The sequence below is a fragment of the Tamandua tetradactyla genome, chromosome X, assembly GCF_023851605.1.
Source record: "Tamandua tetradactyla isolate mTamTet1 chromosome X, mTamTet1.pri, whole genome shotgun sequence".
Lineage (NCBI taxonomy): Eukaryota > Metazoa > Chordata > Mammalia > Pilosa > Myrmecophagidae > Tamandua > Tamandua tetradactyla.
The window spans coordinates 134,759,297-134,786,831 of record NC_135353.1 but is presented as its reverse complement, the minus strand read 5'-3'; the positions used below and the strand labels follow the sequence as shown (position 1 = coordinate 134,786,831).

General features: G+C 37.9%; 1 protein-coding gene across 7 annotated transcripts in view; it reads left to right on the top strand.

Annotated features, from left to right (window-relative positions):
* Nucleotides 1-27,535, top strand: part of SYTL5 (synaptotagmin like 5) — a 257,063-nt gene that overhangs the window by 187,539 nt on the left and 41,989 nt on the right. For all 7 annotated transcript variants that reach the window (XM_077145610.1, XM_077145605.1, XM_077145607.1 and 4 more), the window contains 5 exons: nt 5,304-5,513; nt 16,455-16,570; nt 18,021-18,126; nt 20,819-20,953; nt 24,663-24,804. In XM_077145610.1, coding sequence (XP_077001725.1) covers nt 5,304-5,513; nt 16,455-16,570; nt 18,021-18,126; nt 20,819-20,953; nt 24,663-24,804 — 709 coding nt within the window. The remainder of the gene's footprint in view (nt 1-5,303; nt 5,514-16,454; nt 16,571-18,020; nt 18,127-20,818; nt 20,954-24,662; nt 24,805-27,535) is intronic.

Below are 27,535 nucleotides of genomic sequence, written 5' to 3'. Positions count from 1 at the left end.
TCGATTCCTGGCCAGTGCACTCCAACTCCCCGCGCCCTGCCAAAATTCAAGAAATGGTGCTGCAATAATGAGATAGTCATATGGAAAAAGAATGAAATATGATCCCCCACCATACAACATACAAAAAAATCTTTTATCTGATATAATCACATCCACATTTCATGAGCCAGTGCAAATCACATGATCACATCTAATGTTAAGTGGGCAGAGATGTGTAACCCCAACATATTCAGAGAAGTGGGGATAACTGGATAGATTCAGTGAACAGATTAATGACTACAGTGAAGGATGATTGAAAAGGAAAGACATTCCCATCTGAAAAAATAGCATGTGCAAAGGCCCTGAGACGGGAAAGGATTTGGGGCATATTTGAGAAGCTTAAGGGAAGAACAATGTTTCTGGAATGCCGTATGGGAGATGGCCAAAGGGAGGAGGAGACAGCAAAGGCCAAATCATGCACATCTTCATAGGCTATGGGAAAGGGGATTGGATTTTATTCAAAGTATAAAGGGACACTACTGAAGGATTTTAGGCAGAGGCAAAACATGATGTGGAAAGTGTTTTTTAAAGAATGTTGACTGTTGACACTGACTATTCTGTGTAGAATAGATTGAGTCATTCAAAAGAAAATGGGGGCGGGCCGCGGTGGCTCAGCGGGCAAAGTGCTTGCCTGCCATGCCGGAGGACCTCGGTTCGATTCCCGGCCCCAGCCCATGTAAAAAACAAACAAACAAACAAAATACAATAAAACAAGAAAATGTTTAAAGATGTTTCCTTTCCTTCCTTCTATCCTTCCTTCCTTCTCTCTGTCTTTCCTTCCCTTCCTCCCTCTCTTTAAAAAAAAAAAAAAAAAAAAAAAAAAAGAAAATGGGAGACCAAATAGGCACCTTTCAATAATCTAGGTGAAATTAGATGGTGGTCTCCAGTTGAAAGCAGTCTTATTGGAGGTAAATATTCCGTCCATTTTAGATACTTACTATTATTATTATTAATTATTATCCAGTGCAATGTCTTTTCCCTACACCCTTGTCTTGGATTGCTGGGGTTGCTGTAGTCTCCAAGAAATAATACTAAAGGGAGGTGGAATTCATTTCTTATGGCTGCTATAACAAATCACCATAAATTTAGTGGCTTAAAGCAAAGCAATTTTTTTTCTCTCAGAGTTCTAGTAGCCAGAAGTTAAACCAAGATGCCAGCAGGGCCATACTTTCTCTGGAGACTCTAGGGGAGAATACATTCCTTGCTTCTTCCAATTTGTGGTGGCTGATGACATTCTTTGGCTTGTGGAAACGTCACTCCAATTTCTGCCTCCACGGTCAATAGCCGCCTTCTCTCTGCCTGTGTCTTTTTCTCTCTTTCTTATAAAGACACTCATGATCCCTTTAGGGCCCACCCAGATTATCCAGAATAATCTCCCTATCTCAAGATCCTTAACTGCAAAGACCTTTTTTTCCAAATAAGGTCCATTCACAGGTTCTAAGAATTAAGACCTAATACCATTGAATGGCCATTATTCAGCCTATTACAGAGGGAAAGACTGTAAAAATATGCAAAGGATGAGGGTAAGTGACTAAGAAGGTGGTAGATGATAATAACAAGGAGAAGGAGTGGGCAGTTAATGTAGGTGGACAGTACTTATCGTATTGGGTTGCTGTGATGACTATGGCCTAAAACTAACCAGGACCATCATTTCCTCCAGTACTGAAGCTCTTAAAAGAAAGTTAGGTAAAGCATGCAACAAACCAACTAAGAGAGCTTCTAAGGTCTGGCTCTTCGTCTCTACAATCTGAGGCCAGATCCTTCTTTGTTTTTTTCTTCCATGTAACGTGAACACAGGAAAATGTTAAATTAGCCGTAGAATATTGTGAAATAGAGTTAGTTGCTGCCTGCAGGTAAAGAGGGACTGCAGCCTTTTGGAGAATACATGCTATGCCAGGTAATCCTTCAAGGGAGAGAATCATTCCTTACCACTAAGAATGGTGAGATCTCACTTTTCCAGCCTCCTTTGCAGCTAGTGGTAGTGATGTGACACTGTCGGGTCAAGAAAACCTAAGGAGTCTGATGGGAGGACTTCTGTGTCAGCTTTTGCCTTTCTCTCAAGAGGTATGTGCAGCAGACACCTTTCCTTACCCCTTCTTCCTGCTGTAAGCATGGGTGCTATGCTGGAGCTGCCTTGGCAATCTTGCATAAGAATGATAAGCCACGCCTTGAGGACAGAGGAGCAAAAAGACAGAAGCATCTTCCATCTATTCCTCTTTTTTCACTCCCTATACATTCTTTACCTCCCTGGTACTAATTCTCAATTGCATGTTTTCTTTTTCTCGTCATAATTACCCTTGCATTGACCTTCTTCCTCTTCTTGAATGTCTTTAAAATGGCTGTGCCTACCTATTGTGGATTCTTCTAGACACCACTGAATTAGGCTGTTTTCTTAAAGAGGTTTAATAAATCAGCGAGCCCTTTGCTATTTTGTGCCAACCTATTGAATTTTTCCCACATGCCGGAGCGATAGCTGCCAGAATCTGTAGGACCATTAACATCAGACGTCTTAGGAATTGCTGATCTAGTGGGTCTGGAACTTTAAATTCTTGCTTTCCTGTGACCTGATTTATACTAGGCCTCAAGTTATTTCAGACTTTGTTTAACTATGAATGGGGTATGAGATGGTAGCTAAATTAAGTCCTGTCAGGAAAACACAAAGAAAGATGCAATATAAACACTTGATTTTGTAGCTGCAATTTTTCCAAGTTGTCTCAGCTACTCTAGTTTAAGGAGCTGCTAAGTGGTTAAACTTCAGGCGACTGAAGATAGAATCATTTTCCTGAGGGAATTTTCTCTGAAATATCTGCTTGTTTGTACCACGGTTCATCAGTTTATTACTCTTTAGCCCACCAACTTACTCAGATAGGGCTGCTATATCCACGATTACTTTGCTATCTTTGATCTACTCATTTGATTGTTTTGTTTATAGCCATTGCATGAATTCTTACAGGTTTTGAATAAGCAGTGTTTTATTTCTCCTGTGCGCTGAGGTATTAAAATGTCCATGGTCTTCAGATGAGATACAATTGTGGTCTTCAGATGAGAATGCACTTTGTTGATTCTAAGCCTGTAGCATTTACAAGTTTTCAAAAATAGATTTTGTGTAGCTTTTCTTACACTCAACTTCATAAGCCAGGTAGGTACTCAGGACATAAGGGTACCCTAAAAGGCCCAAATCAAGGACAAGGAAAATGTGTGCTATGCTTTCTTGCCATTTGGATTTAGAAGGACAAGATAATGGAAACTTAAGGGTGCTCTGTGTGACTGCTTATTTCAACATACGAGTCAACCAGTGTGATTTGTCCCCTTGTTAACTAGCATCAAGGATAATGTAGATGTCCTGTTCTGACCGATTTTCATCTCAGATTACAGAATGCCTAGCAAAAATTAGGCATTCAATGAATGCTTGTTGGATGAATTAATGAGATAATGAATCAGGGAATTTGGAAATTTACTCCTCACTTTCAAAATCCTCTATTTATGAACGTCCCCTTAGGCTGGGAATTAAGACACCTGATTTCTGGCTCCATCTATACTGCTTACTACCTTTAATGTGAGACTCATAGTACCTGCCTTTATTACTGCAAAAGTTTGTTTGAAGGATCAAAAGAGGTAATAAATAGCTTAATTAATTAAGTGCTTCACAACCTAGCACAGAATTGGGTCCTGACCAGTATATGCAAGAAACTAAAGTCAGTATTCCTGCCTTTAGGGAGATGCTAGTCTAGTTGAGCATAATGGAGTGCGGAATCACAAATGTGAAAGGAAATTGTACGAAACGGGTATGTTTTTTTTCCTAGAACAGAGAAATTTTGTGTTGAAGAAGGTATTGGAGGTCAATAGCATAAAGGAATGGCATGCATGTAAGGCATGTAAGCAGGAATGAACCTTTTAGAACAGCGTTTTTCAAATTTGGCTGTATTTTAGAATAAAGACGGAATCTTTTAAAAATATCATTGCTCAGGCCACACCTCAAACCAATTCTGTCAGAATATGTGAAGGCGAGATCCACCAATCAGGATCTTTTCAAAAAGTTTTTCAAGTGTACAGCCAAGTGTGAAAACAATGTTCCAAAACTTGCTTCTCAAACTTTAATCACCTGAATTAAAATGTGATAGTGTTGGGTGGGCCACTGTGGCTCATCAGGTAAGAGTGCTTGCCTGCCATGCCCAAGGACCTGGGTTCGATTCCTGGTGCCTGTCCATGTAATAAAAATAAATAAATAAATAAAATAAAATAAAATGTGATAGGGTTGAAATGCAGATTCTGATCTAGTAGGTCTGGGGTAGGGCCTGAGAGTCTATATTTCTAGCAAGCTCCCCAATGATGCCGGTGGCATCACTTGATTAGCAAATTTCTAAAAATTACATAAGTAGATTACATGTCAGGTAGAAAAAGAAAGGGCATGGAACTAACATTTATTTAATATCTATGTACCAAGTGCTATGTTGACAACTTAACATTTATTATTTCATTTCATCTTAAAAACAGCCATGTAAGAGGGCAGTGCAATGGTGGCTCAGTGGCAGAATTCTTGCCTGCCATGCTGGAGACCCAGGTTTGATTCCCAGAGCCTGCCCATGCCAAAAAAAAAAAAAACCTAACAACAAACAAACAACGATGTAAAAATGCTATTATCCCCATTTTAGAAATTAAGAAACTGAGGTTGAGTGGGTAAATCATTGCCTAAGCTTGCACAGCTAATCAGTGGTGGAATCTGGATTCAAACATGGGTATACGTGAAAGCAAAGCCTAGTGGTATATGGAAATAACTGGAAACCCTCCAATGCAGAAGCATTTATGTGTGAAATGGTTGGCAATATCTTTATAGGCAAAATCTTCATTGGAACACTTAAGGAAAGTACCAACGATGCTGAGTTTGGTTTTACACATTTGCCTCATCTACTATATTAGACAGATAAAGAACTTGGTAATGTGCATATGCCTCTAGACTGCGGTTGTGCTCCAGTATTCTGATATCTAAGATACCCTAGAAAAGTTAGAGTGGAATGTAAAGAAATCCTAGTGGAAAAATAGTGGTACAAGTAGAGGACATCAAAATTCATAAGTAGAACACAAAAAGAAACGTATTTTTCAACTACTGATATCAAAGAATCATTGATTCTGGAGGGAGAAACTGTGTTTGCTGAAAGTATTTGGCTCTGACTCCTTAGTTCCTTCGAATATTCTTCCAAATGAAAGCATCTCTTATTCTCTTTTGTTGTTGTTGTTAAGTGATTTTTTTGTTTCTCTCCTTCAAGGAAACTGAAAAACGAACTCTTAGAAGCAAAACGTAGAAGTGGGAAGACTCAACAGGAAGCCAGCAGAGTCTGTGTTCACTGTCAGAGAAACCTAGGCTTAATATTCGGCAGAGGAGATCCATGCCAGGCTTGCTCACTGAGGGTGTGCAGCGAGTGTCGGGTGGTGGGCCTTGATGGCACCTGGAAGTGCACTGTCTGTGCCAAAGTCGCGTAAGTTTCTTGCCCTTGCATGGAAAATGGAGATTTGACATTGGAAGGCAAAGCAAGAGAGAAAAGGAGTATTTTTTACTTAGAGGTAGAGAGTGTGGTTAAGAATAGAGCCCAACCACAGGCTCAGCAGTGCCTTGGCAGGGCTCTAGTGTGAATGTGTTGTGAGCATGTGTGTGTGTGTGTGTGTGTGTGTGTGAGAGAGAGAGAGAGAGGGAGAGAGAGAAGGAGAGAACGAAAGAGAACATTAATTTAATTTTTAAAACAGTAGAACTAGAAGCTTTACAGAACCAGGCCTCTTTCTGCATTTGAAAATCACCCATGAACTTTCTTCTCCCTTCAATCCCCTCTTATAGAGATAATTCCCTGGAGACACTTTTAGACATTTAGAGTGACTGGCAAGATCAGGCTGAGTATCCAACCACCAGCCTGCTCTGCAAATCAGCTGAAAAGCAAAGTTCAGTAACTCCTGAATTTCCTCCAAACCTATTTCTCCTTGAGAAAGGTGAAGGGAGGGAACTTTCCTATTCACCTCTCTGTTTAGCCTGTGTCAGTGTAGTGGATTTCATTCCATCAATGTAGATGCAAGTCAAAGGTCTTTTTTTTATAGTGAAAAATAACATATATACAAAAAACAATAAATTTTAAAGCACACTGCAACAGTTATAGTGCAGATTTCAGAGTATGGGTTACAGTTCCACAATTTGAAGTTTTTCCTCCTAGCTGCTCCAAGACACTAGGGACTAAAAAATATATAAATATAATGATTCAGCAGTCATTCTTATTTGTTAAATGCTATCTTCTCTGTTATAACTCCACCTTCTTTGATGTTTCTTCCAACATTTAGGAGTATTTGGGCTATGCCCATTCTAACTTTTTTCATGTTAGAAGGGGCTGTCAATAATATGAGATGGGGGATGGAGCTAGTTAATGTTCTGGAGAGGATGACCCCTCTGGGTTTCAGGACTTATCTGGCCTAGAAACCTATCTGGAGGTTGTATGTTTCTGGGAAGCAATAATAGCTCATGGAACATTTGTAGGCTCTCAGATAGAGCCCTAGGTGTTCCTTAGAGTTGGCAGGAATGGTTTTGGTTGGGGTTTGGCAAGCCATGATAAATAGCAATATCTAGCTGAAGCTTGCGTAAGAGTGACCTCCAGAGTAGCCTTTCAACTATATTTGAACTCTCTCAGCCACTGATACTTTATTTGTCACACTTCTTTTCCCCCTTTTGGTCAGGATGGCATTGTCAGTCCCATGGTGCCAGGACCAGGCTCATCCCTGAGAGTCATATCCCACCTTGCCAAGGAGACTTTCAACCCTAGATGTCATGTCCCATGTAAAGGGGAGGGTAATGATTTCACTTGCAGAGTTGGGCTTAGAGAGAGAGAAGCCACATCTGAGCAACAAAAAGAGGTCCTCTGGAAGTAACTATTAGGCATATACCTATAGGTAGGATAAGGTTCTCTGGTACACAAATAAGCCTCACAAGAACAAGCCTGAAGATCAAGGGCTTGGCCTATTGATTTGGGTGTCCCTAATGTTTGAGACAGTATCAGGGGGTTCCCCGGTAGTAAAGTTTAATAGTCCCATATTTTTTTCCCCATCCCTCAAGAAATTTTGCCATTACCTTTTAGTTATCTGCTCAAAAATGTTTCTTCTTTCAAAGGATTCCAGTAAATGAATCAAGACCCAGCTGGAATGGGTGGAGTCACAGCCCCATCTAATCAAAGGTCACACCCACAATTGGGTTTGTCACATTCTCTGTGGAGATGATATAATCAAAAGATTCCAACCTACAGTATTGAATCAAGATTGAAAGAAATGGCTGCCCCCACAATTCAATCCTGATTGAATCGGGATTAAAACATGGCTTTTGGGAGGTACATAATATTTTCAAACCAGCTGAACTTCCAATTGTTGTTTTTCTTGACATGGTTTTATTTAACTCTTAATTTTCAAGCATATTTTCACTGCATATTGAATAAGTTAAAAGTTATTTTTTTTCAATAATTTGAAGCTATTATTCCATTGACTTATGATTTCCAATGCTTCTAAGTCAGCTGTCAGTATATTGCTACTTTTTAAAGTTTTTTGTTTGTTTCTTCATGCAGCTCTTTCCCCTCCAGACTCTGCCAAAATGAGATTTATTACCTTAGTCAGGAACTGGGTTTTAGCAAATGACTGGTTTTCCAATTTTCAGTGTGAGGACTAATGGGGAATCTGAATAATTCTTTCTTCAATTTTATGCCATAATGTGTTTTTCCCTAGTATTTATTCTTTTCCATCTTTTATCCCATTAATATTTGCCCTCTTCTCTGAATCCTGGCTCCCTCAGACAACAGTGACTGGGAACTATAATTCAAGGGCCCTTAAACTTCTGCATGGGGGAAGAATTTGCCTTTAATTTCTAAATGCCACTTATAATTACTAAAGCTTACTTTTCAATACAAGACCTAAAGGGTTTGTGTATTCACACATTCCTAATTGAATGTTTTTCCTTCAACTCATCTGCTAGTCAGCACAGATGGTAACTGCAGTTCTAATTCACTCAAACATCCCCCCTAAATCTAGTCAGATCAACTTTGGGTTGTGTTAGAAAGAATTAAACTTTTGCTATATTAACCCAATGGAGTTTGACAGTTGTTCGTTATGTGATCTAACTACCTAAACTATACAACCCCCTTCCTGTGTTTTTATTCCCTTAATACTTATATGCTATATATTTTACTTATTTATATGTTTATTATCTTTATCCCTTTACTATAATGCAAACTCCAAGAGGGCAGGAGTTTTATCTATATTGTTCACTGATGTGTCTCTAAGGCAAAGAAGTAGGTACCCAATCAATATTTGTTAAATGAATAGATGGATGGGTGGATAGATGAATGAATGGTAGAGTCGCACTTAAAGTGTTTAAGGGTTAAGCAAGTTATGATAAAAATGTGGATTTCTTCAGTCAGGGGCATGTGGTTAAAAAAGAAAACAAATATGAGCAATACTAAATACATTTGTCCTCTAAATAGAGTAAATTTCTAGCTGTCACAGAAGGATATAACTCTAAGACAAATTGTTGTCCCGCTTCACTTTTAAAGCTGAAAATCAGAGTACATCACTTTCCCAATATTTTAGCTACAAGTCTTTGTGATCTCAGAGACTTAAACTGTCTATCAGTATTTCAAATATCTTGCTTGCTATCATGAGATAATTTTTGAAAAGGAAGCATGAGTGATATTTTATTGGCAATGAACACACTTTGTTTGCGTGAGAGAATGCTGCAGCACCAGTGGGCTGTCTCTATGTTTAATAGACCATAAAATTGAAATTCCATCCTGACCTGGAAGAGATGAGATGAGTCAGAAAGTGACTCATTCTCTAATCAGTTAGAAGTATAACCTTTATTGTCATTTATCTTAGACTGGGTAAAAGTAAAGAGGTGTTATTGCTGTAGCACTGAAACGATTACTACTACCTGTTACAATGGGCTGAGCAGCTCCTGACACTTTCTCTGACCCCCTCTGATTCTAACAAGTTGACTGATGTAGGTCTAGTTTTAAAGCTAACTCCACAGAAATAGAATGACAGGAATCTTGACACAGCCAGTCAGTTCATTTTTCTATCTTAATGAGACCTGCAAAATTCCACATGATTATTAGCGGAGGCAATTGCCATACAACACAAAGACAGTTATAATGATTGCTTTTCCTAATTAGCACCCATCTGAACTCAGAAAGACCCAAAAGAAAAAAAAGCAACATGACAGGGAACCAAAGAATGAAATACTTCTAATATGATATTGATGAGCTGATCTTATGTTCATGCCATGTTGTGACATCTCATGTTGCCATATGTCCTGGGGAGCGTCTTTGTCTTTCTAAAGTAGATGAAGTCTGTTGTTTTCATTTTTGATGAATTGATAGTGATTACCTAAATATATGAAGTATAACTGAAATAAATTAAATACGAGTGTCTGTCAGTAAAGTAAAAGAGAATAAACTTGATAAAAAGATTGTACCAATGTTGGAACAGTAACTAGAGAGTACAGGAAGACATTTATAGTGCTTTGTTGTGAGGAAGAGAAGCATGGCCCTTGGCATCAGGAAGTTTATCACAATTATAGCTCGGCCTTGATGGTGTAAGGAGTTGGCCTGGCACTCACAGCTAAAACATGGTGTTCTGTAAGATATCTGTAAGATAACAATCTTACAGAACACCAACATCCCACAAGGTCATACTGTGATCATAATGTAATGAGATAAACTAAGACCATTTCTTAATCTTATCTAAGCATAGACAAAACCAAGGTCTCTGTTCAATCCACAAAATACCAGGCGTCCTCTATCTTAGTTAATGTAAGTGACTGATGTTTCTTTCCCAGTTACAGCTTTAGCTTTGCTCTGGTCTGCCCTCTTTCTAGATAAGATTTATTGAGATACCCAATTGTAGAATTGTCTCTACCTCCTAATAGCACTGGTCCAGAGCAAATCTCTGCTTCTTTGAACCTTCCCCAAAAGTACTCAACAGAAGCCCAAATCCTATGATAAGTCCTATCTAACACCCTCTTGATGAGACACCCCATGGTTTCTCATGGTGTGTATCCTCCCTCATGGCAATGAGCACTAATCTGAACTTCTCCAACACAGATGGGTTCCTGGTGTTCTGGAGGAGGAAAATATTGACAACTGCCACATAGACATTTCAAAATCACCTATAATTTAGCAGATTTCCATAATCTAGCTTCAAGGGAGAAATTCACATCAGTGTAAACCATATTGATTTTTGTGCCTTGGCATGCTAGTATGCCTTGACCTGCCTGGAAACTGTGTACAAGAGTTTCTCTAGGATAGGGTTTTTCAAACTGTGGGTCGTGACTCATTGGTGGGTTGTGAAATAAATATACTTACTGGGTTGAGACCAGAATTTTAAAAAAATGAAATAGAATAAGAAAGTGCCGGTATACATATATGTGTGTGTGTGTGTGTGCATGCGTGCATATGTATCCTCTGAATTATGATGTAAAAATGTATTTCTTACTGCAACCTCTGTCAACAAGACTTGAAAAGACTCTTGTAGAATGTGCTTCTGCAATTGTAATTGTAGAGCAAATGGAATGCGCGTGTTAGCTTTAAATGATAATGTTAATTGTTTTTTAAAGTGATTGTACCAATTTAAAGTTCTACCGGTCTTGTATGAATTTCCTTTACTTCACGATCTCAACAACACCTGGTATCATGAGACTTTTTAAATTTTTGCCAAGATGATAGATATAAAAGGATATTTCACTGTCATTTTAATTTGTATTTTTCTGATTATTAATGAAGTTGAACATCTTTTCATATCTTTTTTCGCCATTTGTGGTTCCTTTTCTGTGACATGACTTTGTATGTGTTTTGCCCAATTTTCTACTGGGTAGTTGGTCCTTCCTTTATTGATTTGTGATCCTCTTTATCTCTAGAAATACTTTTACCTTAAACTCTATTTTGTTTCCTCTCAATACAACTACGTCCGATTTAGTTTGGTTAATAGATTCGTGGAATGTTTTTTTCCACCTTTTGACTTTCAACCTTTGCTATTTTAAAATAAATGCTATATATATTTAAATAGTTGCTATACCTATATGCTCTATATAATATATATCCTATAAATATAAATATACATGCTACCTATATTAAATGCATGTTTTAAATATATGCTACCTATAATTTTTTAAATTGAAGTATATTTTATTCATTCTATTCTATCTCTTCTACTAGTGTGGGTATTATATGCTCTTTTTACTTTTAGTGGCAATCTTAGAAATTACAACATTCACATTTAACTGTATGAATCAGTGATTTTGCTTTTCTTCTAGTCAGTAAAGGAAACTTGCCATACTTTAACTCTGAATATCTTCTTCCTCACATATATAATTTTTCCAGTATTTTAGCTATATTATTTCAGTTCCACAATTTAGATATTCTTGATGTTTATACAGTTAACATTCGTTTAGATCTATCCACCATTTTGCCAATTTCATTACTCATCATTTATTTTTGTACTGCAGATCTTTCTTTCTTTTACTCCCCTGGAAGTACAGCCTTCTGATGTTCCTCTAGTGAGATTCTATTTGGAATAAATTATCTTGGTTTTTGCTTTGCTGGAAATGTCATTTTTTAATCCTCATTTCTGAGCAGTGGTTTTTCTGGGTATATGGTTCTAGGTTGATATCTATTTTCTCCCAATACTTTGAAGATATCATTTCATTGGCTTCTGGATTTCTTTATTGCTATTAAAAAGCAGCTTTAATTCTAATTGTCATTCCTTTGTAGGAAATCTGATGGGTTTTTTTCCCTCCATAGCTACTTCTAAAAAGTTTTCGTTATCTGTAGTGTTCTACAATTTTACCACAATGTGTCTAGGGATTTCTTTTTACTTTTCTTGTTTGGGAAGAAGCATATCTTGTCTCATATGTCTCCCATAGATAAAAAAGGTAAAAGAGAAAAATGAGTCTTTTGGGCATTAGTCTTCTTTTTTAGGATAAAATTGCCTCTGTTTCCCCTATAAATCTAAGGAAAACTTAACATGACTTCACAGCTATATATGCTTCCTAGTAAAAGTTTGAAGTCACAGGAGTTTAACGCTAAAGAAAATCAGGGACTAGCAAATTCTGGATACTCTGTAATGATTATTCAGCAATAATGCATGCAATCCAATGTAATTTCAGTCAAACACAATCTTCAAGATATGCCTAGAAGAAACACACAACCAGTATCAAGTCTTGTATTTTTCAATAATTTGATTGATATGGGAGAGAGAAAATTTTTATGAGTGTTGTGTCTATTTTCTTTCCTCTTTCACTCTCCTTCATTCCTACCACTGTACCCCAACACATGCGTGTGCGTGGATGCACACTCACACACACATGCACACGCACAGCACATCATATAAAATTCTGAGTCATTCCTTCGTTTGTATGCTGTTTCACGTTTACTCAAAGACTCATAATCTGTCCATTTCCCAGACCTTGTTATCACTGAAAATGATGAGTTCTCTCCTAAGTTTTTCCAAATGAAAGGTAAGGGCTTTCAGTATAACTTTTATCTTTTCCATGATATCTTTATAACTCTGGACAAGTTATTTAGCCCATGTGTGCTTAGGTTTCCCCGTCTGTAAATTGAGAACAGCTACTTTGTGACTTATAATTAGTATTTGAGATATTATATATAAAGTACCTAGCACATTACTTGTGCATGATAGGCACTCGGTAAGTATCACTCCCCTGTTCTTTGCCGATCTTTCCATCTACCTCCCGAACCTGGGAAGATAGCAAAGTCATAAGCCAAAGAGATTTTTCTGATGTTACAGAATGACTCAAGTGCATAACTTACTTGAACAAACACAAGGTTAATTGCTATTGTTCTTGCAAGGATAGCAAGAGATAATGACTAACAATTCTGTGACTATCTCATTTGTTTGCGTTAGGTGTTGGCAGCTCTGGGCATATATGGAAAATATGACATTGTGGTCCATTTACAAAGGCATGCAAGCTGGCTATGTCCCACTCTCCCCTGTCATACAAGAGACTGCTGTCAGTACACCATCCACCGCACCCCATATCCTAAGAACATACAAGAAAAAAAAAGAGCTGAGATCTTAGCATGCTGCTATTGGGTGGATTCCATAATTTATCTGTATTATTCTCCTTGTTCTTGTTTCTTTTTGTATGAACTCTTTACCGTGTCACAGGTTGATAAACTTTTCTGAAAAGGGCAAGACACATATTTTAGGTTTTGTGGGCCATATGGTCTCTGATGCCACTACTGTACTTTGAAGTTATAACATGAAAGTAGCCATAGACAATACATCAACAATTGTGTATGACTGTGTTCCAAGAAAATCTTATATATGGACATTGAAGTTTGAATTTTATATAATTTTCACATCATGAAGTATTATTCTTTTGATATTTTCCCAACCATTTAAAAATATTTATCCATTCCCAGCTCATGGGCCATATAAAAGAGGTAGTAGGACAAAATTTTGGCTGTAGGCCACAATTTGCCTCTCCCTGCCCTATTACTCTTCAAATTTTTCTTATTTATTTTCTTACAATCTGTGCAGGTCACTTCTTGAGTTGAATATTAAAACAAGTAATTATTGTTTAAGTTTCTATTGTTGTGGTAACAAATTACCACAATTTAGTGGCTTAAAACAACACAAATTTATTACATCACAGTTCTGCAGGTCAGAAGCCTGGGTTGGTTTGGCTTATTTCTCTACTCTGAATCCCACAAGGCCAGAATCAAGGTATTGACTGGTTGGTTCTTTTATGGGAAGTTTCTAAGGAGAATACACTTTTGAGCTCATTCTTGTTGGCAGAATTAAGTTCCTTGTGACTGTAGGACTGAAGTCTGTTTCCTTGCTGGCTTTCAGCTGAGAGTTACCCTAAGCTCCTAGAGGCCTCTCTTTTCCTTACACGTGGAACTCTATTATCTCTGAGCATTCTCACTGCATCAAAAGGAATGCTGAGAATCTCTCTGACTTCCCACTCTGCAGCAGCCCTTCCGACTCTACTTCTTTTTCTCTTGTTTTGAAGGTTCATGTGATTAATTTGGACTCACCTGGATAATCCAGGATAAACTCCCTATTTTTTAATTTTTTTTTGTTTTTTTCTCCCTATTTTAAGGTCAGCTGATTAGTAACCTTAATTTCATCTACAAAGTCCCATCATAGCCATACCATAACCATAGCCATCATAACCATATCTTGGTTATTGAATAACCAAGAGATGAGACTCATGGGGGGATACCTTGATAATTCTTTCTACCACAATTACCACCTGTATTTCCAATGTAAGTTATGATATATAAGTCTATAGACTAGTTCTGATGCATTCAGAAATAATTTGTTCAAGAATTTGTTTCTGGTAGATTACATTTAGGTAAATTTGATGTATCCCATAAGCATATTTTATATAGTTATGCTGTTAATCCAGTAGTCAGTGCTTCTCAATAAATGATCTAGCCACTTTGGAATCAGTCTGAGATGTACATGCTATGGTCTTCCTTTCAATGAATGACTTTATCAGGGAATAAATTTTTCATTTTTTTCCTAACAGTGAAACTGTTCCTCGGATATGACTTTCCTTTTTCTTTCATATTCAGAAACAGAATTTCAAGCTAATTTCTGTAGTAACATATTTTTCTAGAGTGTTTTTATATTCAGAATCCAATTTCCAAGTCTAATAAGTGGCTGAATGGAATGGATATGATTTCCTGGGCATAGAAATCTCTATTTGAGCTTCAGCTGCTTTTCTTCAGCCACCATGTCTGACTTGTACGAATCTTGCTGATTCTCAACCTTAATAACACAAATATCTATTTCTTTCTTTTTATCCCTCACCTCCATGGTACACTAGTTTAGAACTGCACTATTTCCTATTCTGTCTACCTGAGTAACTTCCTAATTGGTCTACCTACTTACAGTTTCCCCCTTCTCCTTTTAATCTTCCAAAGATTATGTGATTCAACCTTCGCTTTAGAAAAGCTACCAGAGTTCCCATTACCTCCAGAGTGACAGTTCAACTCCTGAGCCTGGCGTTCAAAGCCTTCTATTACATGGCCCAAATCCTACCTTTCTTTCAATGTCATTTTCTATATCAATGCTTCATGAACCCTTTACCCTAGTGACACATAGGCTTGTTTACCATTCTCAGGACATGCCCTATAGAGGTATTTTACAGAGGTATTCACTGAATTACCTAAACCCATACCTTCATTCTTAGTTAGACATATATTTATACCACTGGATGACTTCAACAGATGTTAAAATCCTTGTTATAAGCCTGAAAGTGGACTTTGTAGCAGCACAGCTCCTGTAGGTTGAAATCTGAGTACCCTAACTCATTCTACAAATATTTACTGACCATAGTGCCAAGTACTGCTTATAGAAATGAACACTACAGCTAAGGCTCTTGCCCTTGTGACTGTGAGGATATAAAAAGAAGAGTAATATGGTAAAGTGAAAGGGGGATAGACAATCATTCATTTAACAATAATAGTAACTAAGAGCTTAGTCTGTGAAAGCTGTTTTCTAGGTACTGGATGCACCAGATTTTAGCTCACCAGTAGACATGAGAGGGTTTAGGCATAATAACTAAAATAAAGTAGAAAATGCTAGAGATTGTAGGAGTCATACAGACAAAAGAAGAGGGCTATAAGCATTTCAACAGAGAAGATAGGGGAAGATTTCATGTAGCCATTACAGGCGGATTGTATAAAATGGGTATGATTGTTCAAGAGTCCTTCTTTCCCATCATCCATAATCAATTGATTGCAAAATCCAGGCCCTTCTACCACCTACATTTTGCGTTTCTCTACTCCTATCTATTAGTCTTGCCATTTCCCTAATAAGGATCTTATTATCTCTGTCCTGGATGATTGCAATGGGCAGCCCATCTCTTTGTCCCAATCTCTCTACTCTGACCCAATTTCCATATTATATAAATATATCTTTGTAAAATGGTCTGAGCATGACCCCTTGCCATTCAAAATTTAAATTGTTCCCTATCACTTTACATGGGATATCCTTTTACCTACCAATACACACTGGTTGAGTTGGGTCCTATCTCTACCACTTACAGCTATGTAATCTGAGGCAGGTTCATTTCATTGTTTTAAGTCTCAGTTTCCTTATCTATTAAATGGAGATAATAATGATTACAGAAGGTTGTTATGGGATAAAAATATATTAAGTACAATGAGCAGTTAGCAAGTACCTGCAACATAGGACATATTTAACTAATAGAGGTTAATATTATCTCCATAAATTGCTGCAGAGATTGGCAAAGCTCTTCCACTCTACTCTATAAATAACTGTCTATTTGCTACTTGGTTAGAGATATTTTTATAGTTTAATTATCTCACTAAATAATCAGATTTCAATGCTCTCCCTTTTCCCTTGAGTAGGCAGCTAAGGATTATAACTGGAGAATGGTTTTTTGAAGAAAAGGCAAAGCGTTTCAAGCAAGTCAATATTCTGGGCACTGATGTTGTCCGACAGTCCATCCTAAGAAGAAATCCAGGTAATCAAAGTAATTATTTGCTTTCTAAACTGTTTTAATTTTCATGTGGGGGGGGTCTAAATTGCTTCCTTATATAATGTAACAAATGAATACAGCTGAATTTCACAAATCCCTTAGGTCATTCTAAAATTTGATAGCATGAAAAAAAATCAGATGACTTTTCTCTAAATCTGCGATTTATGCAAGAGAAAAGGAAGCCAGTAGAAAATAAAATCCACAGTAAATTTCCATATATCAAGCATACTGAGATTTTGAAATGAGACATTTATCTTTATCAAAGACAAATCTTTTCCTAAATACATTTCCAATACTTTACTGAGCATTTAAGAAACTAGCATAAAATAGATGAATGAAATGATTCACATCGGGAAAACAATACTTGATTTGTCAATAGGATTTATCTCACATTTCATTTAAATGGCAATTTTCCTAGTGGTTCTCAATCAAGGTGTGATGCTATGCAATGCACTCCTTCCCCTAAAAAATCCAAGAGGTCATTTCTTATTGTCACAATTATGAGGGCATCAATGGCACTTAGTGGGCAGGGGCCAGGGATACTAAATGGCTTGCAGTGCATGGGACAGTCTCACTCAATGAAGAATAATCTTGGCACCAAATGAAAATAGCATCCCACCTTGAGAATGCTATTCAGCACATTCAAACTATATTGACTAAATATTGAGTTGAAATTGTGTTTAGGAACATATTTCTCGTGTACGGTGTAGTAGAGGGTAGAACAGGTTTCTTTAGGCCTGTTCCTAGGATATCTTATCTTTCATATGCAAGAGACCAGTGCTCTTGTTTTTAAGTCTGGCGGGTAGGTCTGAGAAGCCTGGAACTGATTCCACTGCCACTTCTGCATGTGGCACTAGCAAGTCAAGAGCTTTTTAAATGGATACCATGAGGTCAGATTCCACTGACGAACAGAGTGGAGTAGAGTTCAAATTTCCGTTATAGCTGCTTCCTCTACTCAAACCTTACCACGTTTCATAGTGTGGACTATCTTCCAAGTCATCAGGTGTGTGTGTACACAGGTGCCCACCCTCCCAGGAAGTCTGGTTTATGTGCTCAGAAGTCAGGTACCTTTTCTACAAGCCCACGTTAGAACTCAGTCTACAGTGATTTGAAGTTCTCATGGTCACACGCTACCCTGCCCTGGAAACATCCTAGAGAGATGAAGGATTTGTTCTTCCATTGCAGTCATCCCTGGAAAGCTTATCTCAACAAACCTCCCACAGATGAATCCTAATCTTAGTTCTCAGTTAACTCTGGAACACGCAACAGTTTAGAAATAATCATGTTTGGGAAACTTGGGATGGGAACATCATTGTTGATTTGTATATACTTCTTTGGTTTGTGCTAATATAGGAAAATGAATGAAGAATAGAATTTTGCACTCATTTCTAAACATTTTGCATGTAAATTTGTTTTGTTTGTTTTTAATGAGAAGCTGAAGAAATACAAACCCATGAGCAAGCCCACCAGGATGCAGAAAAGTCAGACACTTCACCTTCCGGTGGGCAAAAGGCCAGTCATGATGGACCCAAGAAAAAAGGGTAAGGCACAGCATTTGCAAGGGAATTTTTGGTCTTTATTTCAGACACCTCCGAAATAAAGGCTCCTCCATTTTTCAAATCTGATGTCGCATCAGTGACCCAGAGAAGGTCAGAGACTCAAGGGATATAACTCTCTCTTATCTTTCTCTTCAAGAAATGCAGTTTTAATTACTTTCAGTCTTAGATAAATCTCATCTGACTTTATCATGAAAAAGTTTTCCTGTCATTTGATATGTCTGTTCTTTCTCAAATTGTTTCCATTATTACTGGTGGGAAGTTTTCATGTCAGGGTCAGTCTTGTCTATAAAGAGTTGATGGTTGCCTTTGTTGTAGAATGCCAATAGCCTCTCCCTAAACTGAATGTTGATGTATGAAATATCAAAAAAAAACTATTACTTAAGCTTAAAACATTACATCCCCAATTAAAAATTCACGCTACCTTAAAAGAAAACACACATCTGGCCACGTCAGTAACTTAATCAAATACTTATCATAGGTGTGTGAGTATGTTGGGGAGCAAGATGCTAGGAGGCCCTAGGAAACTAGGGCAGAGAGATTCCATCAAGGGATAAAAGTGGTCCCCAAAATGCAGGCTAGAAGGACCAAAAGGAAAACTGCCTCCTTCATAGACCTGCATTTTGTAGTCTTGGTTTCCTAAAAAGCTACTGGTCAGTTTTGTTTATTTGTTTGTTTGTTTTTGCTAAGATAATGGGTATTCTAATATGCACCAAGTCACTTTATGGGTCCTTTCCATGTTGTACCACTTTGTTCTCTCAGCAGATGTGTCACAGTGAGAAAATGCCAATTTCTGAAACTTTTTATCTGGCTCTGCAAAGTAGTCTTTAAAAAAAAATCCAGAACTGTGAGTGGGAAGGAAATGTAAATGTCATCTAATTCAAACACTCACGACTGAGTATGTCTTTATTAATTAACAGAAATAATTGGGAAAGATAGCCTAGAGTGACTTCACATCCTATATACTGATCTTTCGTACCATGCTGAATCACTCCTCAGAGCCCCCACAAGGTCTGTGCCTGTGAAAAAAATCATCACATTGCATTGACACCCATCCCCCTTTGGCACTGGACCACTGGCTCATTTGCTCTTCCATTACAGCATCTAGCATGGTGTCTGGTTCATTAAAAACTAACAATTACAAGTAACTCAGAATCACAAGTGCTTCTAAGAATTTTAGCTTGAAGACACCAACCGAGGCATCGCAACAGGTTACAAAATGGTGGGATTGGGCAAGGGAGACAATAATTAAATCACCATCATAATGAATTATACAAATCCTAAATTATTAAAACCATCATAGCACTGAGCTGAGCCTTGCTGGAACTCAAACTGGGATCAGATAATTCTCAGTATTCAAGGAATATAATGTCTAGTTAGGGAAGAGAAAGTACACTCCTGAAAAGTAAATAAATCTAAAAAATTGTAGGAAAACATCTGACAATATGAGTGGCTTAGATAACCAATTCCAGGAGGGTACAGGAGCTATCAGGAAAGACATTAAATTGTAAGTGGGATTTGTTGAGAATCTTGAAAGATGGATGAGGTTCAGGATAGCAAAAAGGGGGATAAGTGATTCCAGGTAGGAGAGACGCCAAAAGTAGAGGTACTGAGGTGGGGACATGCATTAGGTGGTTCTGAGAGCAGCATATACTGACATTATATTAAGTTCTATTCTCACCAAAAATGTAATTTTCCAATTAGATTGAAGCTTCTAACTCCTTGACAACGGCACTCTTCCAGGGGACTTTGAAACACAGACAACTTGGCAGATTCTACTAAGGTTGTCCTTTGGAATCTATTCTGCCCCTAGAAAACTATATATCGTAGACTGTAAAGCAAATGAACTGGTCTCTCCCAATGCCGCCACAAAAGGAATATAGCTTTGGATTTTGATTAACGTGTGTTTGGAAACACTCATATTTTGGGCATCCAATGACCTGCATCAGGACTTGAATCTCAGATCCTGAAAAGCTATTTTTGCTTAAGTTCCAAATAATTAAGTTAAATGAGGATATAATCAGATTTCATCCAACATGAGACATTTCATTGTCCAAATGTCACTACCACAGGAAGAAATGTCATAGAATATATAAGGATGGGTTCATTCACCCATTTCACAAGAATTGATTGGATTCTAGTGTGTGCCAGGTATCACTCTAGGCTCAGAGCAGGGAACAAGAAGGGAAGAGTCACTGCTTTCATGGAGCTGCAGTCTAATAGGCTGCTACCTGAGTTTGTCCCAATAGAGCATCCTAGCTCTTCCCTCTGAGCAAGTTGAGTTCCAGCTCCTTATTCTTAGTTTCCCTGAAAACAGGTTCAGCCCAGAACAGACTTCTCCATTCTCAGGTGTAGTGGCAAGTGACCAAAGTAGGTGGTCTTCTGCTGAGCAATGGAAGAGGCTTGACTTACTACCAAACAGTAAATCATTTCCAAGGCCAGCTTTCTTTTTTTGGGGGGTGGGTGGGTGCGTGGTCTGGGAACCAAAGCTGGTCTCCTGCATGGAAGGCGAGCATTCTACCACTGAACCACCCATGCACCCAAGGCCAAATTTTATGTTAAGATAATCTGTTTCCGGAATATTTCTTTATTGAAGAATCATTTACTATTGGAAGTACTATCCATGGTATTCTTTAAATATTATAAACAATGTATATGTGTGTGTGTATAATTTCAGATTTCTTCTTAGCAAGTTCAGATCAGCAACCAGAGGAGAAATAATAACTCCAAAAACTGAAAGTGGGCGGAGCTACAGCTTGGACTTAGACAGCCAAAATTTTCGGAGTTTAAAGTTGGCTACCAGTTCTTACAGGTAAGAGACATACAGTTTGGGCAATGGTACAGTCTGAGGATAAAGCTGGTGTATTTCCAGCCAATCAGTGCTTCTAGGTGCCTGTGAATTATTTCCACTTGGAGAACTCAACACACAATGTGAAAAGCCAGGAGGATATTTTTTGTCTCAAATGTCAAACACTGACCCTCCTTCTAGAATTATAGCAATTGGAATTGTTTGTATCACCTGCAGGCATGAAGTTTTGTTCTGGGACTCGAGGCTGCATAATAGAATAATAGAAAGGTACAGGGAAAGTAAGTTCTTTACATTTGGTTTCTTAATCTTTTTCTGTTTAAGCTTCTGAAGAAAAAAACTTGCAGCTTTTAAAAACTGATTAATAATTTCATTAGAATTGCCTCAGAGAATTTTCCATTAATTCCACTTCCTTCTAGTCTCATGCATGCCCACCTACCCTAACTCTTCATCAGTGTGGCCAAGTGAGAATCTCTTAGGCATAGAGCTATCACCGTGTCAAGAAACGTAAAAAGAAATAGAAAGGATAGCCAAGAGTATAGTCATTTCATATAATGCTTGTTTTCTTTAGCCTGTTGGGCCAAAAGCCGAGGCTTATTTTCATGATTATGTGTTATCAAAAACAGAGATGAGCAAAAAGATCTACCCTCATATGTCACTGGTTTTTCCTAAAGCTAACCTCCATTGTTTGCTTGAAATATGGTATTTCTTCAAAGCCAGTTAGTAAAACTGGCAGATTTTCTTTTCTCCTTAGTTTCAACAAGTGTAATTGCATTCTTCCCCTGTAATACATTTTAAAACATAGACCAGAGAATTCCTCTTGACAGTACTGCTTTCCTTCTGTTGGTTAATTCTTTTTTGGTGAGTCACCCTGGCTATTTCTTTTTCCCGCTAACATCTCTGCACGCAATTGTCACTTGATGTAAAACTGCACAGAAAATAAATTATAAAGACACAGAAAATAAACCTTTATGTTCTACTATCTAAAGATCATCAATGTATTCAGTATTTTCCCAGTTTTCAAGAATGAAGACATAAAGTTTTTAAAACCATGGTTGACTTTGCCTTTAGAATATATCCTTTGGCTTCCCTTGGGGTGAGGGCTCCATGTCATGTCCCACAAAAACTTTCTATAAATATCACATTTTTTATCTTGAATGTTGAACTCATGACTCTGAGATATTGATTAGTTAGAGGTGATAAACAACCATTTCAGTGTTACTATTTTTGCTTAGTCTCTTTATCACGATGATGACGCATCAATGGATTGTCACAGTGAGATGAGTTCTATTGTCCCAGAATCACCCCAAAGAAAGTTTGGATGAGAGATGGCTGATCTTTTCCTGAATCCTGTGACCTAAAGAGATTGAAGAACCCAGTCCCTTCAGTCTATTATCTGACCCAGCTTAGTAATTAGCTCTACCCTTTCTCCACAATATACGTTATTTTCTCATCTTTATTTGGTCTTTTCCAGAGCAGCTGGGCTTCGGCATTCTTCTTTTAACTCATATCATGTCCCACAGATTGGAAATGATGTTTACTCAGATGCCTGTTTCATTCTATTTATTTTCAGTAGTTTCAAAGCAGAGGAGAATATGAATGGGTTAGGAGAGGCTGAATGGCTTCCAAGAATAGTATGTCAAATGTCTATTCACTGGTTCTAGGCACTTTGTACTTGAGGCAAAGGAAAATCTTTCAAAAAAAGTATGAGTGTAAGCTATAGTTAATAAACAGAATGCTACTCAAAGCAGTGATTCCTAACTCCTTTTAAATTGAGATCAGTTGTAGCTGTGGTATGATTTATGAAATCTCCAGTTTAGATTGTGCTTTCCCAGAAACAGATCCTGAGATAAGAATTCGTAAGGAAGTGATTTCTTAAGGAAGTGATTCCAGAAGAAACCAGTAAGGGCATAGGATAAGCAGAACAGAGAAGGGGATGAAGTTAATCAAGGGTCCTATCTCAGGTGAGGTCTCAGGCTCAGCCTGATCCTGCAGGCTCATCTGGAGCAAAAATTATTCCTCAGAGGTTTTTCCATTTCAAGGAGCTGGAAGTGCACTGCTGTACAAGTCAGTGGTTGAGAGTGGATGCCTCTAGGATAAGGTTTCCAGTTTTAGGAAATAAAAATAAAAGATACCCAGGTAAATTGAATTTCAATCGATGATTTTTAAGTGTACTTTTAATGCCCCATGCACTTATTTGGGACATACTTAAAAAATTTCCTTGTCTATATGAAATTCAAATTTAACTGGGAGTTCTGTATTTTATCTGGAAACTGGGTGTCAGGGGAGTTTGTTAATTTCTGGGCATTTATAGGCCCCTAGCTCTAGTACTAAAGGGAAAACTCTGAAGATTGCAGATACAAATCATTAGCAGAAAAGCACTCAGAAGCTAGGGAGAAGCCCACAGAGATGATAAAAGGGATCTGAGGGGATCTGGATAAGGTAATAACAATGTACAACAGAGGTATTGTTGGAGTCAGTCCCAGACCACCACAATAAAGTGAATTTCACAGCAATGCATATCACACGATTTTTTTTTTGATTTCCCAATTGTGCTAGTTGGAAACTGTTATGTACCCCAGAAAAGCCATGCTCTTCTAATTCAGTCTTGTAGGGGCAGACCTATTGGTGGATGGGACCTTTTGATTAGGTTGTTTCCATGGAGATGTGACCCACACAACTGTGGGTGGGACCTTTTGATTAGGTTGTTTCCATGGAGATGTGACCCTTCCCACTCAAGGTGCATCTTAATCCTTTTGCTGGAGTTCTTTATGAAGAGAATAAAAGACAGAAAACATAGGGAGCTTAGAGCCAACACAGAGAACAGAAAGATGAAACCAACACACAGGGGTTTGGGGATGCTGAAGGGGGAAAACACCCCAGGAGATGCCAGAAGGACCCACAAAAGCTGAGAGGCCATTTGAACCCAGAAGCTGGGAGAGAAGGACAGCAGAGGTCACCATGTGCCTTCCCATGTGACAGAGGAACCCAGATGCCAGCTGCCTTTCCTCCAAGAAGGTATCCTCTTCTTGGTGTCTCGATTTGGACATTTTTGTGGCCTTAGAACTGTAACTTGTAACTTAATAAATCCCCTTTATAAAAGTCAGTCCATTTCTGGTATATTGTAAAGTATTTTTAAATTAAGGTATGTACATTCTTTTTTAGACACATAATGCTATTTTCACACTTAACAGACTACAGTATAATGTAAACATCATCTTTATATGCACAGGTGTTTTAGTTTGCTAAAGCTGCTGGAATGCAATATACCAGCCACCACCGCCTACTGGGAAAGCCTTAAAGCATGGAGAAGGTTTGAACGGATAGAGAGTTACAAAGAGGGCATATCAGGTGGGAATAAAGTGAGAAACACCCTTACAGGGTGGAAGTGAGCATGGTGAGTTGAGAGAATCTTAGGGAACCTGGACCAGCTGGAAGAATGATGGTGAAGCAGTGGGAAATAAAGTTGGAAAGATGGGGTAAAGCTCAATTCCAAGGATCCTGGAGTCAGATGAATGAGGTTGAACGTAGTGAGCCCGTGAAGATCTTCGAGGAAGAGGAAGACATGATAGTTGCTGATCAGTCCTGGTGTGACTCAGATACTTCATATGGTTCACAATGTAGTATCCTCATTGTTCCTCATAACTTTTTTCTTACCTGCCTTTGGCTACCGCTCTGCTTCCATGCTAAAGTCACAATATACTTTCTCATATAGGGGGAGCACTGGTTCATCAGATCTCAATGACCAGGAGGCCAGTCTTGGGACCCCAAAGAGCAGTCGGAACAATGGCATGACCCCAGTCATTCAGAGGTCACCGGCCCCAAGCACACGCAGCATTACCTCAGTTGGCAGTAGAGTAAGTGCACAAATGTAAAGAGTTACCCAGTCTCTGGGACTTGACTTCACCATGATAGCATGGCTGGGTTTGAGCTTTGCATATCTCAGAACATTTTTGTTTGTGCTGTTTAATGGTAGAAACCTTTTGTTTTTATTTTAATAGAGACTGAGCCTCCTGCATCCTTATCCCCTGATAGAAAGCCCAAAGCTAGAAGGAAAGGGCAGAACCAGGCTCAAAGCTAGTACTTGTACGATGAGTCTTAAATAGCTATACGGCTGAAACAAACATAAAGAATTCTTAGAAGTCTCTGATTTTCATCATCCATGCTACTTCTCAGAGCAGATATTCATAAGTCGACTTCATTAAAATTTTTCCAAGCTGATTTCAGTCAGAAAAGTAGAACCTTGAAATATTTTTATAGTTTTAAGTTTTGAATATCCATTATAAGGTATTGACATATATTGAAAACTTAAAGTTCATGTCATATATATATATATACATGCATGTAATAAATTATATTTTTATGTTGGTTTTCTCTTTTAAGGAAGAAAATGGAAAAGTATTTGGAAAATTTTTCCTTTATTAAATATTTTGTTGGGAGTCATTCTTAGAATGAATTAGCCTGTACTATACTTTTACATTAAACAGGAAACTACATACATATAGCTGGTGTCTATATTTAAGAAAGCCAAATAATTATTTGATTCAGCCAATATTTCATGAATGCCTCCTATATGCAAGGCACTGGGAATGTAGCAGTAAAGAAACACAAAAATGCCCTTATGGAGCTGGCATTCTAATATATTAGAAGGTGATAAGTGTTGTTGAAAAAAGTTGTTCAGCTTAAGTGAAATAGGACCAACAACAATTTGTATTAGGAAAATCAGGCTGGGCCTGGAATAGGTAATATTTGAGCAAAGACTTACAGGAAGTGAGGGAATTAACCATGAAGGTCTCTGGGGAAAGATGATCCTCCAGGCAGGTACAAAGGATAAAGGTCCATTCCACTTACTCACAGCTGGCCTCCATTTTGAATGGTCAATCCCCTTGTTCAAACAATTTTTAAAATATTTTAATACCTGTGGGACAACAGCCAGTGCAAAGGCCTTGAGGTGACAGTGTGTTGGTGTGTTCAAGGAAGAACAAGGAGGCCAGTGTGACTGTTGTGAATAAATGAAGGGAGGAGTACTAAGAAATGAGTTCAGAGAGGGACTAGGACCAGAGAAAAGCCATTGTATAGACTTTGGCTTTAACTCTGAATAAGATAGGGGAGGAAAGCAGTTGTAAGGTTTTGAACAGAAGAATGACACAATCTGATTTCTGTTTAAGCAGAATCTTAGGACGGTGCTGCGAACCAGTTTTAGGGGAACAATGGTGGAAACTAGGAGGCCACTTAGGGGACAATTCCAATATTTCAGGTGGGAAATTTTGGGGTCTTGAAACAGGAAGATGGCAGTGGAAGTGGTGAGAAGCAGTCAGAGTCTGTATATATTTTGAAGGAAGAGCCAAAAGGCATTCAGACAGACTGAATAATATTAATGATATATTTATTTAAACACTTAGAGTCTAAATTGTACTTACTAATTAGATAAATAAAAGGCACGTTGAAAATTTGATAAATATTTATGCTAAACTCAACAAGCAGATTCTGCTCAATAGCCAGAAAAGTGCAAGGATAGTTGATGATTATACCCACTTCTTTGGTAGCTTAACAAGTATTGGTATTCAAAATACTTAGCAACTGGTAAGGCAAGGGTGCTGAGCAATCAGAGCAGATATTGGTGCAGGGCCCTGCCATACCACAAATTAACCCGGATTGTGGCCAGAGGTGGGGTTGCAGGATGGCTTGCAGTACGGGACTCAGTAGGTGGCCTGTGAATAGTGCTGATTACCAACAAAAGTAGTTTACAAATTTGAACAGCTGGCACAGCTGCATCAGCAGGTAGCAGCTAACTATTAATCCAATAACCAATATGTTAACTGAATTTGTTTTCAAAACAAGGATTATCTTTCCAAGTACTATTTGAGATTGTTAGAGAAAAATGTCACTTTTATCATATGCTAATACTTTCAAAACTAACAGCTTCTACATGCTTATTTTTTTCTTAAACACCAAAAGTTCCTCAACAGACATTCCCCCAAGATAGTTGAGTATACGTATATATATATATGTAGGCAGTTCCTATGTCTATTTCACTTTTGCGTTCTAGCTCTCTATTGAATAAGAGAAAAAAAGAGACGAAGAGAAATCCTTTTCGTTGAATAAAATGTAAGACAGTACAGTAGTTTAGGAAGTACATTTGCTCTTTGACGATGAAGAGTGGAAGTATATAGAGTTAGATGATGATCAAGGTAAAAACCTTAATTTCACTTCTCAGCATATCTTTGTTTCAATGTTCTTTTCTACTTTACAGTGTAGGAAGTAAGTGTTTAAAATGGAAAACCTTTAGCATATGAATGTCTCTAACCTGAACTCTGCTATGATGCAACCTGTTAATTTTAAGTTTGACATTCAGAACCTTCAGAATATGTATTACATGTTAATGACTATACAATATTAACTAACCCATTGGTACTCAATATTATTTATACTCCTGGTATACTACTGGGAGTACAGACTGTTGGAAAATTGACATAATTGCCCAAAAAAGTGAGCAACTTTTTGAAGAGGAGATGTTGAGATCTAAACTAATTTATTCGTTTGACCACTCACAGTCTTTGATAAATGTTGGCAGTCTTTGGCAATTAT